At 43.5% G+C, this 18585-nt stretch overlaps 1 protein-coding gene and 1 pseudogene across 1 annotated transcript in view; one reads left to right on the top strand and one right to left on the bottom strand.

Annotated features, from left to right (window-relative positions):
* The first annotated feature begins 3185 nt into the window (after positions 1 to 3185).
* Positions 3186 to 6903, top strand: LOC109890537 (claudin-11-like; annotated as a pseudogene).
* A 2500-nt stretch (positions 6904 to 9403) lies between these two features.
* Positions 9404 to 18585, bottom strand: part of LOC109890544 (probable cationic amino acid transporter) — a 20955-nt gene continuing 11773 nt past the window's right edge. The window contains exons 5-12 of the mRNA XM_031792665.1: positions 17523 to 17740; positions 17121 to 17267; positions 14953 to 15161; positions 14685 to 14832; positions 14367 to 14574; positions 13991 to 14278; positions 13472 to 13708; positions 9404 to 12906 (exon numbers count right to left, since the gene is read on the bottom strand). Coding sequence (XP_031648525.1) covers positions 12602 to 12906; positions 13472 to 13708; positions 13991 to 14278; positions 14367 to 14574; positions 14685 to 14832; positions 14953 to 15161; positions 17121 to 17267; positions 17523 to 17740 — 1760 coding nt within the window. The 3' untranslated portion in view covers positions 9404 to 12601. The remainder of the gene's footprint in view (positions 12907 to 13471; positions 13709 to 13990; positions 14279 to 14366; positions 14575 to 14684; positions 14833 to 14952; positions 15162 to 17120; positions 17268 to 17522; positions 17741 to 18585) is intronic.

Here is an 18585-nt window from a genome sequence, read left to right as displayed (position 1 = left end):
AAAGGGAGGGAGAGGGAGAGGGAGAGAGAGAGAGGGAGAAAGGGAGAGAGGGAGACAGAGAGAGAGAGAGGGAGAAAGGGAGAGAGAGAGACAGAGAGAGAGACAGAGAGAGAGAGAGAGGGAGAAAGGGAGAGAGAGAGACAGAGAGAGAGACAGAGAGACGAGAAGAGAGAGGGAGAAAGGGAGAGAGAGAGACAGAGAGAGAGACAGAGAGAGAGACAGAGAGAGATAGCTAGTTATATTTAGTTGGTTTTAGCTAGCTAATGCAGCTAGCTTAGTTAACAATGTTGTTATATTATATATATATATATTATTATATTATATATTGTTGTTATATTTCACATTCCTCTGATTCAATCCCCCGACTGTTCTGTTGAAGATCTAACTGTAGTAAATGAATGTTAAGTCTGACACCCACTCACCTTTCCCCTCCCTCCCTCCCCCCCTCCCTCCCTCTGAGATCCCAGATTAAGTCCTTGAGATTCCCCGATTCAGACATTTCCCTGACAACTCACCCCTGATCTGTCCATCATAACTCTCCTCTAGACACTCTCTCTCTCTCGCTTTCTTGCTATCTCTCCTCTATTTCTCTCTCTGTATCTTATTACTTTACTAAGCTGCGGAGATTGCGTAAGGAGAGGTGTGAGTGTGTGATATTATAGAGACACTGTCGTGCTGCAATATAGAGCTCTGTCCACTATTGTCTGGCCTTATGCCAACTACTACCAGCACTGCAGTATCCTTCTGATGATATATGACTCAATGACATCTCTCTCTCTCTCTCTCTCTCTCTCTCTCTCTCTCTCTCTCTCTCTATATATATATATATATATATATATATATATATATATATATCAGAGATCTCTATATCTCTCTCTATCTTTCTCAGAGATCTCTCTAACCTTTCACTTTCACCTCTCTCTCTCTCTCTCTCTCTCTCTCTCTCTCAATCTCTCCCCTCTCCCCCTTCTATATTTGTACTTATTTTAATCCACCTCAGCCTTTCCTCCTCCTCTCCTCATTTCCCATTCCCCCTTTCCTTTCCTCTTTTCTCTCCCTCCTCCTCTCCTCCTCTCTACTGCGGTAGATCAGGTAAAGAAGCGATACAAGATTATTTTCCAGGCGACAAGAGGTTTGAACGACGAAGCTGAGAGAGAGGGGGGCTAATTTAAGCAGTTAGGAAACAGAATATTAATAGAGGGAGTGAGTGAATAGAAGTCCTGGAGAGATGTCAGCTAGAACATTTTACTTCCTATATAGACCTACATGCTGCATAATGATAATATCATCTCTAGGATGGTTACTTCCTATATAGACCTACATGCTGCATAATGATAATATCATCTCTAGGATGGTTACTTCCTATATAGACCTACATGCTGCATAATGATAATATCATCTCTAGGATGGTTACTTCCTATATAGACCTACATGCTGCATAATGATAATATCATCTCTAGGATGGTTACTTCCTATATAGACCTACATGCTGCATAATGATAATATCATCTCTAGGATGGTTACTTCCTATATAGACCTACATGCTGCATAATGATAATATCATCTCTAGGATGGTTACTTCCTATATAGACCTACATGCTGCATAATGATAATATCATCTCTGGGATGGTTACTTCCTATATAGACCTACATGCTGCATAATGATAATATCATCTCTAGGATGGTTACTTCCTATATAGACCTACATGCTGCATAATGATAATATCATCTCTGGGATGGTTACTTCCTATATAGACCTACATGCTGCATAATGATAATATCATCTCTAGGATGGTTACTTCCTATATAGACCTACATGCTGCATAATGATAATATCATCTCTAGGATGGTTACTTCCTATATAGACCTACATGCTGCATAATGATAATATCATCTCTAGGATGGTTACTTCCTATATAGACCTACATGCTGCATAATGATAATATCATCTCTGGGACAGTTGCTCTAGTTTTGAATAACATGTATTAGCTACATTGTGGATTAATTTAACCCCATATGAATGAAATAGCTGTTAATATCTTAATCTTCAATACAACTATAATCCACAGTCTTACCAGCCTCCTCTGGCTTCTGTCCTTGAAAGGAAACAGTCCAATTCTGAAGGGAAAAACCTGGTCATTTAATTCATATTAAGCCTAATGTCATCGAGGTCAAGGTGATTCAAATGTTTTAGTAAAACAGGCCCATAAAAAGGCTTCTATTCTGATAAGCCACAACTCTAACGACACCTTCACCTGTAGATTCCAAGCCTTTAAAGGTGAATATGTAAATTGGCAAAATACAGACACATACCATTGGCCAAGTTATAATGAACAGCACAATTCAATACTCACAATATTTAACGGGTGTCTTGCTTGTCCTTCATACCTCAGTTTCAGTAAAGTTTCATTTCATAATGACTGTGTTGCTAGAAGGCAGCACTCCTCCTGATGACAGCCACTCTGCTGTAGTGACAGAGCTGTCATAGTGAAAGACTAAGAGTCACTTCATTACACTCCTTCTCCTCCGCTCTCTGATTTAGAGGCCACACACACGCACACACATGCACACACACGCACACACACACACCAGGAGAGCTGAAATCCCATCATCCTTCACTGTCATCCTGGCATTCTGGCATTCATCATCATTACCATAATATTCCCATTCCCATGATGCCTTTCTCCTACTACATCATCGTCCTCTATCTTTCTCTCTCTCTCCTTCTTCCTGCCTCTCTCTCTCCTTCTTCTCCCTCTTCCTGTCTCTGTCTCCCTAACTCCCGGGGGGATGACTACTCCATTAAAAATGAATGAGTAATTCTGATGAAGTCCCTTCAGACTCCTGAGCAGGAGTTTATAAAGGTAGCTGAACATGGGGCCAATAAGTTGTCCCCTCCTCATGCCTGAAGTACCAGCACTAGGTCACTCCCTGGTGGACACACCTGGAACTGACAGGATTTTCAATAGCCAGGAGAGGGCAGTAACACTTTACAAATAATTTTGAGAGAGAGAGAGAGAGAGAGAGAGAGAGAGAGAGAGAGAGAGAGAGAGAGAGAGAGAGAGAGAGAGAGAGAGAGAGAGATTTTTTAAATTGTATTTCTCTCCATCCCTCCGATTGGTTAGAAGTTTCCAGGTAGTTTTTTTCAGACCTTTCTCTACTATAATACGAATGGAAAAGTGCTGAAGCTTTTCTTTAGAAGTGGAGACTCTCCAAACTGACAGGACTACACAACAGACCCAGGAGAGACAACACACAGTTCTGGGATTACTTCTTGAGGAATTTTCTCATCGAAAACTAACACTAACTTCACACAGTATTTGGCTATCATTTTCTTCTGTTTTACAGTTTTCACCAGGGTTTGTACAACACAGGACTATTTTGAAATCATAACAATTCCTTTCACAATAGTCCCACAGGCGTTGTGAGTCTGGCAAGCGAGGCTACTTTGACACAAGCTTCAACGTATCTTTATAGTATCATCAGTTGTTTTTGGACTATTTGGGCTGTGGACTGTCCAATTCACCGTCTTGAGTCACTCTGACTGCCTGGACCATTTTACGTTTTTATAAACCGTTTTTGGAGACTATACACTAGGACTACCCTACCTCTCATTGCCATGGCGAACAGCTGTCTCCAGCTCAGTGGTTTTGTGATGAGTTGTATCGGCTGGGTCGGGATCCTTATCGCCACGGCCACCAACGACTGGGTAGTGACATGTAAATATGGCATGAAACACCTGCAAGAAGATGGACGAGTTAGGAGCCAAGGGCCTGTGGGCTGAATGTGTCATTTCAACCGCCCTCTATCACTGTATATCACTGACACAGATATTGGACCTACCGGGTAACAGAACATTACTCTACTGTATAATACTATACTCTACTGTAATATACTGTACAGTAATACATAATAATACTAGATTAAAGGTAACAGAACATTACTCTACTGTATAATACTATACTCTACTGTAATATACTGTACAGTAATACATAATAATACTATATTAAAGGTAACAGAACATTACTCTACTGTATAATACTATACTCTACTGTAATATACTGTACAGTAATACATAATAATACTATATTAAATGTAACAGAACATTACCCTACTGTATAATACTATACTCAACTGTAATATACTATACAGTAATACATAATAATACTATATTAAAGGTAACAGAACATTACTATATTATACTATACTACATTCTACTATACTCAAATATATTATACTATATTATACTATTATACTACTACTATATTGAGGTTAATAAATAAGAAATAACAGGGCTGTGCAGACTGCTGCCTCTCTGTGGCTGTGGACTCTGACCAAGAGGTTATGATATATTGGAAATATTTCACAGCTAAAGAGTATTGTTTGTCCCAAGCCTAAACCGATAGTCTACAACAGCTAGTCTCAAACTCAAGGCCTGGATATCTTTCCTATTGGAATCAACCAAGATTACTATGGCACATTTCAGGCCATACCGTTTATCTCTCTGTCTCTGTGTGTCTGTGTACAGCATACATCCAGACGTCGAGGGCGTTGATGATAACTGGATCCCTCCTGGGGCTGCCTGCAGTGGGGATGGTCCTAACAGCCACGCCCTGCATCTCTCTGGGTGATGAGCCTCAGTCAGCCAAGAACAAACGATCCCTACTTGGGGGAGTTCTCATACTGCTAGTGGGTAAGTCTGGACACACACGCACACACACACACACACACACACACACACACACACACACACACACACACACACACACACACACACACACACACAGACAGACAGACAGACAGATACACAAACACGCACACACACGTACAGACAGACAGACACTTGAGCACAGAGACAGATGTTTGCACACACATTACAACATATGGTCATACTTATATCAACCCCAGTTCCAGCCGCTGCCCCTGGTCTAACCTTGACCCTTAACCCCCCATCCTCCCTCCCTCTCACCCCTCCCAGCCCTCCCTTTAACCCCTCACAGCCATCCATCTCTCCCCTTCCTCCCTCCCCTAACTCCCACAGACACACACCCACACATGCACATACACAATTCCCTACAGTTCAACCCATCCCCCAGACCACCATTCCTCCCCTCCCACCTCGTCCACACCCTGTTCCCTCCTGCTGGAAAATATTTTCCCATTTGTTGTTTGACACAATATAAAATGTGTTTGATCTGCTTTTCACTGTCCAGTTTTCCAACACCCTGTTCCACATGATGTCCATCGTATGTGTGTGTGTATATATATGTGTGTGTGTGTGTGTGTGTGTGTGTGTGTGTGTGTGTGTGTGTGTGTGTGTGTGTGTGTGTGTGTGTGTGTGTGTGTGTGTACGATGTCGTATATACTACTATAAGTACAATATTTACCTGTGTTGGTCCCATGTTTCATGAGCTGAAAAAAAGATCCCAGCAACGCTCAAACGTACAAAAAGCTTAGTTCTCTAATATTTTGTACACAAATCTGTTTACATCCCTGTTAGTGAGCATTTCTCCTTTGCCAAGATAATCCGTCCAGCTGACAGGTGTGGCATGTCAAGAAGCTGATTAAACAGCATGCTCATTACAGAGCTGCACCTTGTGCTGGGGACAATAAAAGGCCACTCTAAAATGTGCCGTTTTGTCACACATAACAATGCCACAGATGTCTCAAGTTGTGAGGGAGCGTGCAATTTGGCATGCTGACTGCAGGAATGTCCACCACTGTTGCCAGAGAATTGAATGTTCATGTCTCTACCATATAAGCCGCCTCCAACGTTGCTTTATAAAATTTGTCAGTACATCCAACCAGCCTCCACATCAGTCTTCTTCACCCGTGGGATCGTCTGAGACCAGCCTCCCGGACAGCTGATAAAACTGAGGAGTATTTCCGTTTGTAATAAAGCCCTTTTGTGTGGAAAAACTCATTTTGATTGGCTGCCCCTGGCTCCCAAGTGGGTGGGCCTATGCCCTCCCAGGCCCACCCAAGGCTGCGCCCCTGCCCAGTCATGTGAAATCCATAGATTAAGGTCTAATTTATTTATTTAAATTGACTGATTTCCTTATGTGAACTGTAACTGAGTAAAATGGCTGCATATTGCTTATATATTTTTGTTCAGTATACATGCGTGTTTATAATCAAATCAAAATCAAATTGTATATGTCACATGCGGCGTGAAATTCTGACTTCCGTGAAATTACCGTGAAAATCTAACTTCACGAGCCCCTAACCAACAAAGCAGAGTTAAAAAGGACAAAAAAAGTAGAACCTTCTATGTGTATTAAATGTGGGCGTTAATCTAAATCTTTCTCTCTCCTTCCTGTATAGCTCTGTGTGGGGGGGTGTCCACAGTATGGTTTCCTATCGGAGCCCACCAGGACCAGGGACTCATGTCGTTTGGGTTCAGCCTGTACGCTGGCTGGGTGGGCACGGCCTTCTGTCTCCTGGGAGGGGCCATGATCACCTGCTGTTCTACTGAACCGTCCCAACACTACAATCACCATGACAACGACAGGTTCTACTACTCCAAAGGACAGGGGCCTGGCAACCCTGTTCCACCCTCCACTAACCACGCCAAGAGTGCCCATGTTTAGACACACATGAAGTACATACATGCACACACACACACGCACACGCACACACACACAGACACACACCAGTGTTGTGTAACGCAGAGCGACGTCTAACCTGGAGCCTGAAGAGAAACCAAGGGGTCCTGATCGGGACAACCCTGCTCTGATGAAGGACTAATTTTCATCTCTTTGTTATACAATGAAGGCTAGGATTAGGGTTCTTTATTTTACAATGAAGGCTAGGGTTAGGGTTAGGGTTCTTTGTTCTACAATGAAGGCTAAGGTTAGGATTAGGGTTCTTTATTTTACAATGAAGGCTAGGGTTAGGGTTAGGGTTCTTTATTTTACAATGAAGGCTAGGGTTAGGGTTCTTTATTTTACAATGAAGGCTAGGGTTAGGGTTCTTTATTTTACAATGAAGGGTTAGGGTTAGGGTTCTTTATTGTACAATGAAGGCTAGGGTTAGGGTTAGGGTTCTTTATTTTACTATGAAGGCTAGGGTTAGGGTTCTTTATTTTACAATGAAGGGTTAGGGTTAGGGTTCTTTATTTTACAATGAAGGGTTAGGGTTAGGGTTCTTTATTTTACAATGAAGGCTAGGGTTAGGGTTAGGGTTCTTTATTTTACAATGAAGGCTAGGGTTAGGGTTCTTTATTTTACAATGAAGGGTTAGGGTTCTTTATTTTACAATGAAGGGTTAGGGTTCTTTATTTTACAATGAAGGGTTAGGGTTAGGGTTCTTTATTTTACAATGAAGGCTAGGGTTAGGTTTAGGGGTCTTTGTTTTACAATGAAGGCTAGTGTTAGGATTAAGGTTTTTAGTTTTACAATGAAGGCTAGGGTTAGGGTTAGGGTTCTTTGTTTTACAATGAGGGCTAGGGTTAGGGTTCTTTGTTTTACAATGAAGGCTAGGGTTAGGGTTCTTTGTTTTACAATGAATGCTAGGGTTAGGGTTCTTTGTTTTACAATGAAGGTTAAGGTTCTTTGTTTTCTACAATGAAGGCTAGGGCTAGGGTTCTTTGTTTTACAATGAAGGTTAAGGTTCTTTGTTTTCTACAATGAAGGCTAGGGTTAGGGTTCTTTGTTCTACAATCAAGGCTAAGGTTAGGGTTCTTTGTTTTACAATGAAGGCTATAAGGTTAGGATTAGGGTTCTTTGTTCTACAATAAACGCTAGGGTTAGGATTAGGGTTCTTTGTTCTACAATGAAGGCTAGGGTTAGGATTAGGGTTCTTTGTTCTACTGTGAAGGATAACTGTGGATGGAAAGTACTGTGCATCTGTCAGTGCATTTTATAGAAAATATAGTGTACCTTTTTTAATAAAGACTGTCTTGATTTGTAGTTTTTTGATAAATACCATGTCTTGAATGTTTCTTATTGTTGATTATACATTGATCATTATGCGGGTACCTACCTGTGTTCCAACAGTACTGTGGTAAGGAAATGTATTATTATATAGTTTCATTATACGATGACAAACCGATGAAATTGCAATATAGCCCTTCTCTCAAACAAGTCAGTTTCTTCAGCCTGATGGAACGGTTAGTGATAGGGTTGGCCTAACAATCTGGCCCTCCGGAATCACTACAACACGCTGACTTCTTCCCCATGGAAGCGCGCACATCGTTTTTCGTGACGTTGTCAGCTAATCCGTTTATACTGTATGCAGCGTTGACCGTGAATGCAGTCTCTGCTAACGCAGGAACATTACGTTTACATTTCTAACGCGCTATAGCGCAGACCTTTAGTGCTACGGATTGAATCGAGCCCCTTAAGTGGCCGTAATGAACAAATGATGTTTTGACAAAGAGAACTACAACTAAAATTGTTAAGATAACATGATTCATTTCCTGTTTGATTCACATCTGTAGCAGAGGATGTGTACTGTTTCTATGTCTCCAGGTTTCATATCTCTGGCAACTTGGTCCCTCCCTTTTTCACGTCTAGACTACTGCATCTCTAATGACACCCTACCCTATATAGTGCACTACAAAGGACAGATGGGGGTAAACAGGACATTGTATGTGTCTCTGGCCGATAGTAACGCAGCACGCTAGGGTGTCATTTCAGATGTGTTTGTTCATATGCGTTCTATACAGTAACACTCCCTCTCGGTTGTTCTAGCAATACATCTTTGTTTAAACACAGAAACGTTTCTGGGTCGTGTTTATCTTGGTTAATGTATTGTGCTATGTTGTGCTGTCCCCGTTTTTTTGTTCGATTTTCTGTAATAAATAAAAATGTAATTTGGTTAATACTAATAATAATAATGACAAAGTCCCAATGTTTTTCATGTCAAGTTAAATTACTAGTTAACTGCCCCAACACACACACACACACACACACAGGAATCAGCTACTCTCTCCCCGTCTCCAGCCGTGTTTCCCTAACTGTAGCAAAATAAACACTGACATCAGAGGTATTATCACTGGTACTCTGGTTCAATCTGATCCAAAAACACAGGAAGTGTAGCACTGATGTACTGATGTAATCAGTAATCCTAGTCTGTGTTCCCGGAAGCACATCTGGCCTTGTGAACTGTCTGTTCTTTAACCAGGACACAGACGTGTGTATTTGTGTGTGTGTGTGTTCACCTAGGGCATTGTTATAAAGTGTGTTATCAGTGGTGTGACTCTGACCTTGTCCTGGTTAGCTCAGCACAGAAGGCTCTGTTCCCTGCAATACACTGATACACACTGTCCTATTATATCCTCCTCTATGTAGCAGTGTGTGTGTGTGTGTGTGTGTGTGTGTGTGTGTGTGTGTGTGTGTGTGTGTGTGTGTGTGTGTGTGTGTTCATGCGTGTTTCTGTGACAAGAACAGAGCCAGTCCGGTTCATATTTGCAATAAATAATGTTTAATTGTTGCATGGAGGCGATATCGACAACTCAGATTAAACAAGTGCACTCAGGAGCAGAAACACATATAGGGCCTGCATTCAAAATGGCACCCTATTCCCTTTATAGTGCACTACTTTTGGCCAGAGTCCTGATAGGGTGTCATTTCATATGAAGTCAAAAACAATAACAGAAAACCCCAAATACATCAGAACATTTTACAACTTCAGATAGCAAAAATATACAGAAGAAAAACAAATATCTAGTCAGCAAACAGAAGCCAGTCTCAACATCCCACAAAGACAGCCAGCCACAGCAGGAGAGAGATAGAGGCAGGAATTCAATCGCAGTGCATTTCATTGACCGATTGAATAAACCAGCAATTTAACCAATGTGGATAGCTGGTGTTAATTTATATCACCCGTCCCTAAATGGGCTTTAGGAAGCTGTTAGGAAGATTGTTGACGTTCTGTGCGGTTCAAACCGGAATGCATTATGATTGAATACCAGGAAGTGGACAGAGACATGGCACACCTTCTCCCGAGACAAAATGAACAAACCAACAGCACCTCAGACTTTAAAAGCAACAGCGGCAACGTTTTCTTTAGTGTTGTAATAAAATAGTGTTTATTGTTTTTTAAATGTTTTTATAACCTTCTAATTTGCCTACTTTAGACTGTAATAAATGTTATAAGATCGTTAAAAGAAAATACACATTTTTTTTTTACTTAACCTTAACCGACTAGAGATAGAAGTAGTTAAAAATATAAGCTTTTACCGTTTCCTCCCAAGCTGAGCTCTGATTGGGCGAAATACAAGAAGTGAAAGTGGATAAACCTCACCCACTTACTGTGGAGGCCCACCATTGGAGGACCTGGGTAGTGTGGTTAGGGATAGTTGTGGGCGTGACCCAGCAGTAGAAAAATACTCCTATTTTTGTTTGATCGTTTTTCCTCATGTTTTTGTGTCAATGCTGTTGGATGTAACTGAATGTATTTACTCTAGCTAGTGAATGTAACTATGTATTTACTCTAGCTAGTGAATGTAACTGAATGTATTTACTCTAGCTAGTGAATGTAACTATGTATTTACTCTAGCTAGTGAATGTAACTGAATGTATTACTCTAGCTAGTGAATGTAACTATGTATTTACTCTAGCTAGTGAATGTAACTATGTATTTACTCTAGCTAGTGAATGTAACTGAATGTATTTACTCTAGCTAGTGAATGTAACTATGTATTACTCTAGCTAGTGAATGTAACTGAATGTATTTACTCTAGCTAGTGAATGTAACTGAATGTATTTACTCTAGCTAGTGAATGTAACTGAATGTATTTACTCTAACTAGTGAATGTAACTGAATGTATTTACTCTAGCTAGTGAATGTAACTGAATGTATTTACTCTAGCTAGTGAATGTAACTGAATGTATTTACTCTAGCTAGTGAATGTAACTGAATGTATTTACTCTAGCTAGTGAATAGTTCTCAAGCTAGTTCTCTACAAAGTTAACATAATGTTGTGGACTTTGGCTTGCTTTGTAAACACAGGGGGTGGAGTTAGTGGTAGTGAGGGGTGGAGTTAGTGGTGGTGAGGGGTGGAGATGAAACCAAAGAACCACCACCTACTAAATTTGCTACATATCATACCCCAGTTCCAGATCGACCAGTCCCCTTCACCCTATAGTTTCCCTTATCAGGGGTCAGGGGTCAGCTTGGAGTGGGTGTTGTTAGTTCTATAATGTCTCTTAGCAGCCGGTCACCACATGCAAATACAACATCTACATCCATGCTATACACATTAGCATGCTATCACATTCACCAGCCAGCCACATTACATAGCCACAGGCATGGAACACACACACACACACACATACGAGCGTGCACACGCTCACACACACAGAGACATAATATTTACAGTACAACTAAGGAGCACAGAGTACCTACTGAAGCCCCTTTCTGGTTTTGGGTTCAGCTGAACTGTGTGTGTGTGTGTGTGTGTGTGTGTGTGTGTGTGTGTGTGTGTGTGTGTGTGTGTGTGTGTGTGTGTGTGTGTGTGTTTCACTGGACAACACAAGCGAGCCCACCCCTGAAGAGCAGAGAGAACCCTGGGTAGTGTGGTTAGGGATATAGATTAGCGGTTAGGGGTCGTGGAGAGTAGGAGGGGTCGCGTGGCATCTTTAGTTTAGTGCATTTGACAAGTAAGGCTTCCCCAAGGGGGTGGAGACCATAGAATTAGAGGGTTCTATGTGACTAAACACTCAGAGATATTTGTCTGATGTGAGAGCAATTCTCATCTCGTCTTCTCTCTAATATAGTAACGTTCATTTGGAGATTTAGCCTGTAGGCAGAGCAGAGCAGGGTGGCGTCCATCACTCTGTTTAGAACAAATCTGTCATTTAGAACCTTTCCATTCTGAGCTCTAGTAACACAGCAACAGGGGCTTGTGGGGGGGGGGTTCATAGAGAGTGGGATGGAGCAAAATAAGTCACAAACACACTCCACTGGTAAGACCCTGAAGGGGACATAGATACAAGGTGTAAAAGCGTACACACACACGCACGCATGCACACACACAGCCAAAATAAAAACACACACACGCATGCACACACAGATGAAGGCACTATTGCAAGCAAAGTCCAATTACAATGTGACACAAAACCCCATCAGCCCCCCTCCTTCCCAGATAGAGACTGGAGAGGCGGGTGTGTGTCTGTGTGTGTGTGTGTAGCTAGTTTCCTCTCTGAGAGATGAGAGAAGCAGCAGAGACACCTGCACCAGTGACAGGAAGTGACCTCGGATCAGCGCTCTGACAACTTCCTGTGAGTGTGGCGAACCAGGAAATGCTGACTCGTCGCTCCCAGTCTGTCATCACTCTGGACTGTCTATGGTGAGAGGAAAATACCTTCACTGTATGCCCATCACCAAATCAACCCCAAGACCCCGCCCACTGTTTCTGATTGGTAGTCTACAGCTTTCCTCCATAGGATCATACTTCCTTTGGAACTCAATGAAAAAATTATGTTTTTAAATAAGTAACAAGGGACCCACACAAACATTCAGACAGACACACACACACAACACACACACACCCGGCAGGCAGGCAGGCAGCCGGCAGAAGGCAGTACATTCAGGTGTTTACAACAGTAACATCTATCAATCCTCTCGGAAACATCCGTCCATCATTCCTTTCTTCTCAGAAATCTACTGGGTCCTCCTCCGCTAGCGCTCTCTTAGCTCCTCCCTTCGGAACCGTCCAATCATCATCATCAGCCTTGGGGGGTACCAGCCCTGACCCGTCGACACCGTCTGGTGCGGCCCAGGGGTCGTTGTTGCTAGGGGGGTAGAGGTCGTCGTCAACGCTGAAGCCTGAGAAGCCGTCGTCCACCCCGGCATGGTGACCATCGTAGCGCTGGTATGTAGACGCATGGACCTCCTGCTCCCTGGACCTGATCTCCAAAGTACTGTTCCACATCCCATAGCCAAAGTAGATCAGGATACCTGAAGGGGAGACACACACCAAACCGCAGGGTGAGACGCACACGCACACACACACATACACACACACACACACACACACACACACATGCATACAAACACAGGCACGTGCACATACACACTCACACAATGTTACAATGAGTATGTGGTATATACATGTACTTTCATCCATTCATCCATCCATTCATCCATCCATTCATCCATCTATCCATCCATCTATCCATCCATCTATCCATTCATCCATCCATCTATCCATTCATCCATCCATTCATCCATCTATCTATCCATCCATCTATCCATTCATCCATCCATTCATCCATCTATCCATCCATCTATCCATCCATCTATCCATTCATCCATCCATCCATTCATCCATCCATCCATCCATCCATCTATCCATCCATCTATCCATTCATCCATCCATTCATCCATCTATCCATCCATCTATCCATCCATCTATCCATCCATCCATCCATTCATCCATCCATTCATCCATCTATCCATCCATCTATCCATTCATCCATCCATTCATCCATCTATCCATCCACTCGTCTCTCCAGTAACGCACCTAGGAAACACCAGACAGCGAAGCGTATCCAGGTGATGGCAGACAGTTTTAACATCAGGTAGCTGTTGACCAGCATGGCAGCAGCAGGAACCCAGGGAACAGCCGGAGCCATGTAGGGTAGTCGCTTCGGGTTCTCTGGCTGCTGCAGGATGATGACGATGAGGAGGGCCATGAAGATGACCAGGAAGATCAGCAGGAGAAGAGCCCACCAGCTGCCATCACCGATGCTGGCCGCTCCTGGAGAAGAGAAGATACAGGAGGGAAATAGCTAGAGAAGGAAACGTTCACCATGCAGAAACTTCATTATTTCAATGGGATAATGTACGATAGAATGAAATGATTGAGCAGTTCGCAGTTAGTTTGGTTTGTGTAGTTTTAGATGTATGTTGTTTAGTGTAAGTCATTTGAGAAATGTGGGTTTGAATCTTATAAGAAATGGATATAATACAGAAACTAATTGTGTATCAATAGGAGTATAGTTTCAATAGTACTGAGTGTTGTACAGAGATGTCTCCTTACCGAAGATGATGAAGGAGTTGAAGATGAAGACTACGAGGAAGAGGAGGAGGACACAGACAGTAACTGTCTTTCCTGTTGCCGGAGTGGGCCGGTCCATCTTCCCAGGCAGGCCCAATCTGATCCTCATGGTGTAGTACCGCGGACCAATCAGCTTCTTCAGTCTCCACGACATCCCGCCCTCCGACTCTTCTGATTCGATGCCGGAGCCCATGTCGACGGTGCCGTAGTTCGGGTGGCTGGCAGTGTAAGTGGTTTTATCTGGTTTACCAATCAGCATCTCGTTGTCGCCTGGATTACAATATTACAATATTACAATTTACAATGTTAGGGTAATATGGTATTAGGGTAGTAGGATTGGATGTGTGTGTGTGTGCACCTAGCGAGGGGAGATTCTTAGCTCCACAGGTGTTAGTTTGAGGTCCTCCGTAGTCATCTACTTCACTGATTGGAGAGCACACTTCCTTCTCACACTCAGCTAACACGCCCTCCTTCTTCTTATTGGACTGCTCCTCAGACAGGAAGTTCACAAAGCCGTGGATGTCTGATTCTGGCTGGTAGCGTAGCAACAACACACACACACTAACCTGGAAGAGGTAGAGAAGAGTGAGAGTTTGTGTGTGTGTGTGTGTGTGTGTGTGTGTGTGTGTGTGTGTGTGTGTGTGTGTGTGCGTGCGTGCGTGTGTGTGTAACTCACCAGTGTGTAAGCCAGTAGTGTTCCTATGGACATCATCTCTATGAGATCTCGCAGGGAGACGAGGAGAGAGAGGAGAGCAGCCAGACAGCCAGACACAACACATGCCACCGCTGGAGTCTCAGTGTAGGGAGACACATGGGCCAGGAACCTAGACACACACACACGCACAATGCAAACATTATTAATATATACGTGCGTGTGCTTGTGTGTTTGTGTATGATCATTTCTGTGTGTGTGTGTGAGTGTGTGTCCATGTGTGTGTTGTCACCTGAACAGCAGTCCATCTCCAGCCATAGCGTAGATGACTCGTGGCATGGGGAACAGAGAGCCCAGGAGACTGACAGATAGGCCAGCTACAGAGCCTACTGCTACTATGTACTTAGCAAAATAACAGCCATGTACAGCAAACATCTCCATCAGAGGAGCGTCTGCATCGATCTCTGTATAGGGAACCATCAGAGTCAGAATCACTGATACCTAGAGATAGACAGAGACAGAGAGAGACAGAGACAGAGAGAGACAGAGACATAGACAGAGAGAGACAGAGACATAGACAGAGAGAGACAGAGATAGACAGAGACAGAGAGAGACAGAGACATAGACAGAGACAGAGAGAGAGAGAGACAGAGAGAGTCAGAGACAGAGAGAGACAGAGACATAGACAGAGACAGAGAGAGACAGAGAGAGACAGAGACAGAGAGAGACATAGAGACAGAGATAAATAGAGACAGAGAGAGACAGAGACAGAGACAGAGAGAGTCAGAGACATAGACAGAGACAGAGAGAGACAGAGAGAGACAGAGATAGACAGAGACAGAGATAGACAGAGACAGAGAGAGACAGAGACAGAGAGACAGAGAGAGACACAGAGAGACAGAGAGAGACAGAGACAGAGAGAGACATAGAGACAGAGATAAATAGAGACAGAGAGAGACAGAGACAGAGACAGAGAGATAGAAAGAGATAGACAGAGACAGAGAGATAGAAAGAGATAGACAGAGAGAGAGAGAGAGAAAGAGAGAGAGACACAGAGAGAGAGAGAGAGAGAGAGAGAGAGAGAGAGAGAGACAGGGTTATGAAGATAAACTCAAGTGTGCAGAGGTGTGTGTGTGTGTGTGCAGAGGTGTGTGTGTATGTGTGTGTGTGTGTGTGTGTGTGTGTGTGTGTGTGTGTGTAGGGTTGCGCCTCTGTGATCTACGTAAACTGACGTGTGAAGTCATGCGACCATCTGTCACAGATCAGAGATCAGAGAGAGATTAGGATGCGGAGATTATGGAGGAAGAGAGAGACAGAAATAAAAATGCCATCTATTACTGACAGATTAACAACCTAACCTAAACCAGAGATATAGAACATGTCTGTATCTGAAACATTAGAGTACAGATTCCATATCTGAAACCATAGAGTATATAGATAGAGTCTATATCTTAAACCATAGAGAACATAGACAGTCTATATCAGAAACCATAGAGTATATAGATAGTCTATATCTGAAACTATAGAGTATATAGACAGTCTATATCTGAAACCATAGAGTATATAGATAGAGTCTATATCTGAAACCATAGAGTATATAGATAGTCTATATCTGAAACCATAGAGTATATAGACAGTCTATATCTGAAACCATAGAGTATATAGACAGTCTATATCTGAAACCATAGAGTATATAGACAGTCTATATCTGAAACCATAGAGTATATAGACAGTCTATATCTGAAACCATAGAGTATATAGACAGTCTATATCTGAAACCATAGAGTATATAGATAGAGTATATCTGAAACCATAGAGTATATAGACAGTCTATATCTGAAACCATAGAGTATATAGACAGTCTATATCTGAAACCATAGAGTATAGAGACAGTCTATATCTGAAACCATAGAGTATATAGACAGTCTATATCTGAAACCATAGAGTATATAGACAGTCTATATCTGAAACCATAGAGTATAGAGACAGTCTATATCTGAAACCATAGAGTATATAGACAGTCTATATGTGAAACCATAGAGTATATAGACAGTATATATCTGAAACCATAGAGTATATAGATAGAGTCTATATCTTAAACCATAGAGTATATAGACAGTCTATATATGAAACCATAGAGTATATAGACAGTATATATCTGAAACCATAGAGTATATAGACAGTGTATATATGAAACCATAGAGAATATAGATAGAGTCTATATCCTAAACCACAGACATACATAGAGAGAGTCCAACCAACCAGAAATCATACATTCTGACAAACTCTTGAGGGCAAATTATGTAATTTGCACCGAATAGGGCATGGACGTGTATGTGTGTGTTTGTGTGTGTCCATGTGTGTGTCTGTGTGTATGCGTGTGTGTGTGTGTGTGTGTGTGTGTGTGTGTGTGTGTGTGTGTGTGTGTGTGTGTGTGTGCGTGCGTGCGTGTGTACTCACAGAGACGTATGCAGTAAGGCAGGTGATGAGGGAAACAGTAATAGCATAGGGTATAGAGGTGTTGGGGCTCTTGGCTTCCTCTCCTGTCGTAGCGATGATGTCAAACCCTATGAAGGCATAGAAACATGTTGCCGCTCCCTGCATCACCTGGTATAAACACACACAAGAGAGACAGTGGTTAAAGGCTGTGTTAAAACACAATCACTTGTCGCATTATGATTCCACCAACAGTTGAGCTCGAGTTAGCTGCTAGTTAGCAATGTTGCTACTAAACCTAGCTAGTAAACTAGGAGAAGTTGACTAATGAGTTGAATATCACAATTCATTGCATATCTGCATGCCTGCCAATGTACGTGTGAAATAGCGTGTGCATATGTATACACGTCTGTTTGTGTGTCTCACCCCTGACCACCCGAAGGGTAAGAACCTTCCATCGTCCCAGTTGTGTCCGTTAACGAAGAAGAGTCCGGCCACCATCATGAAGACCCACACCATCAGGTTGATCACATTCAACACATTATTAAACCCTACTGAGTTCTTCACCCCCAGGGCCACGATCACTGTCACTATTACTGCTATCAGCAGGGCCAGGAGGTCTGGGTACGACTGCTCTCCTTTACCTAGAGGGGAGTGGAGGGAGAGGGAATGAGGGAGGGAGGGGAGGGAAGAGTGAGGGGGAGCAGAGGGGAGAGGAAGGGGAGAGAGGGGGGGAGGAGGGAGGGAGAGAGCGAGTTGGAGCAGAGGGGAGAACGGGAGAGAGGGATGGGAGAGGGAGGGAGGGGGGAGCAGAGAGCGAGGGTGAGAGGGATGGGAAGAAGTAGTTGAGGGAGGGAGGGAGGGGGAGCAGAGAGCGAGGGTGAGAGGATGGGAAGAAGTAGTTGAGGGAGGGAGGGGAGGGAGGGAGGGGGAGCAGAGAGCCGAGGGTGAGAGGGATGGAAAGAATAGTTGAGGTAGGAGGGAGGGAGGGAGGAGGGGGAGCAGAGAGCGAGGGTGAGAGGGATGGAAAGAAGTAGTTGAGGGAGGGAGGAGGGGGAGCAGAGAGCGAGGGTGAGAGGGATGGGAAGAAGTAGTTGAGGGAGGGAGGGAGGGGGAGCAGAGAGCGAGGGTGAGAGGGATGGAAATAAGTAGTTGAGGGAGGGAGGGAGGGGGAGCAGAGAGCGAGGGGTGAGAGGGATGGGAAGAAGTAGTTGAGGGAGGGGAGGGAGGGGGAGCAGAGAGCGAGGGTGAGAGGGTTGGAAAGAAGTAGTTGAGGGAGGGAGGGAGGGGGAGGCAGAGAGCGAGGGTGAGAGGGATGGAAAGAAGTAGTTGAGGGAGGGAGGGAGGGAGGGAGGGAGGGCAGAGAGCGAGGGTGAGAGGGATGGAAAGAAGTAGTTGAGGGGAGGGAGGGAGGGAGGGGGAGCAGAGAGCGAGGGTGAGAGGGATGGGAAGAAGTATTTGAGGGAGGGAGGGAGGGGAGGGAGGGAGG

Source organism: Oncorhynchus kisutch, linkage group LG16 (assembly GCF_002021735.2).
Source record: "Oncorhynchus kisutch isolate 150728-3 linkage group LG16, Okis_V2, whole genome shotgun sequence".
Lineage (NCBI taxonomy): Eukaryota > Metazoa > Chordata > Actinopteri > Salmoniformes > Salmonidae > Oncorhynchus > Oncorhynchus kisutch.
The sequence above is the reverse complement of the archived record's forward strand: the minus strand, read 5'-3'. Positions and strand labels throughout refer to the sequence as shown.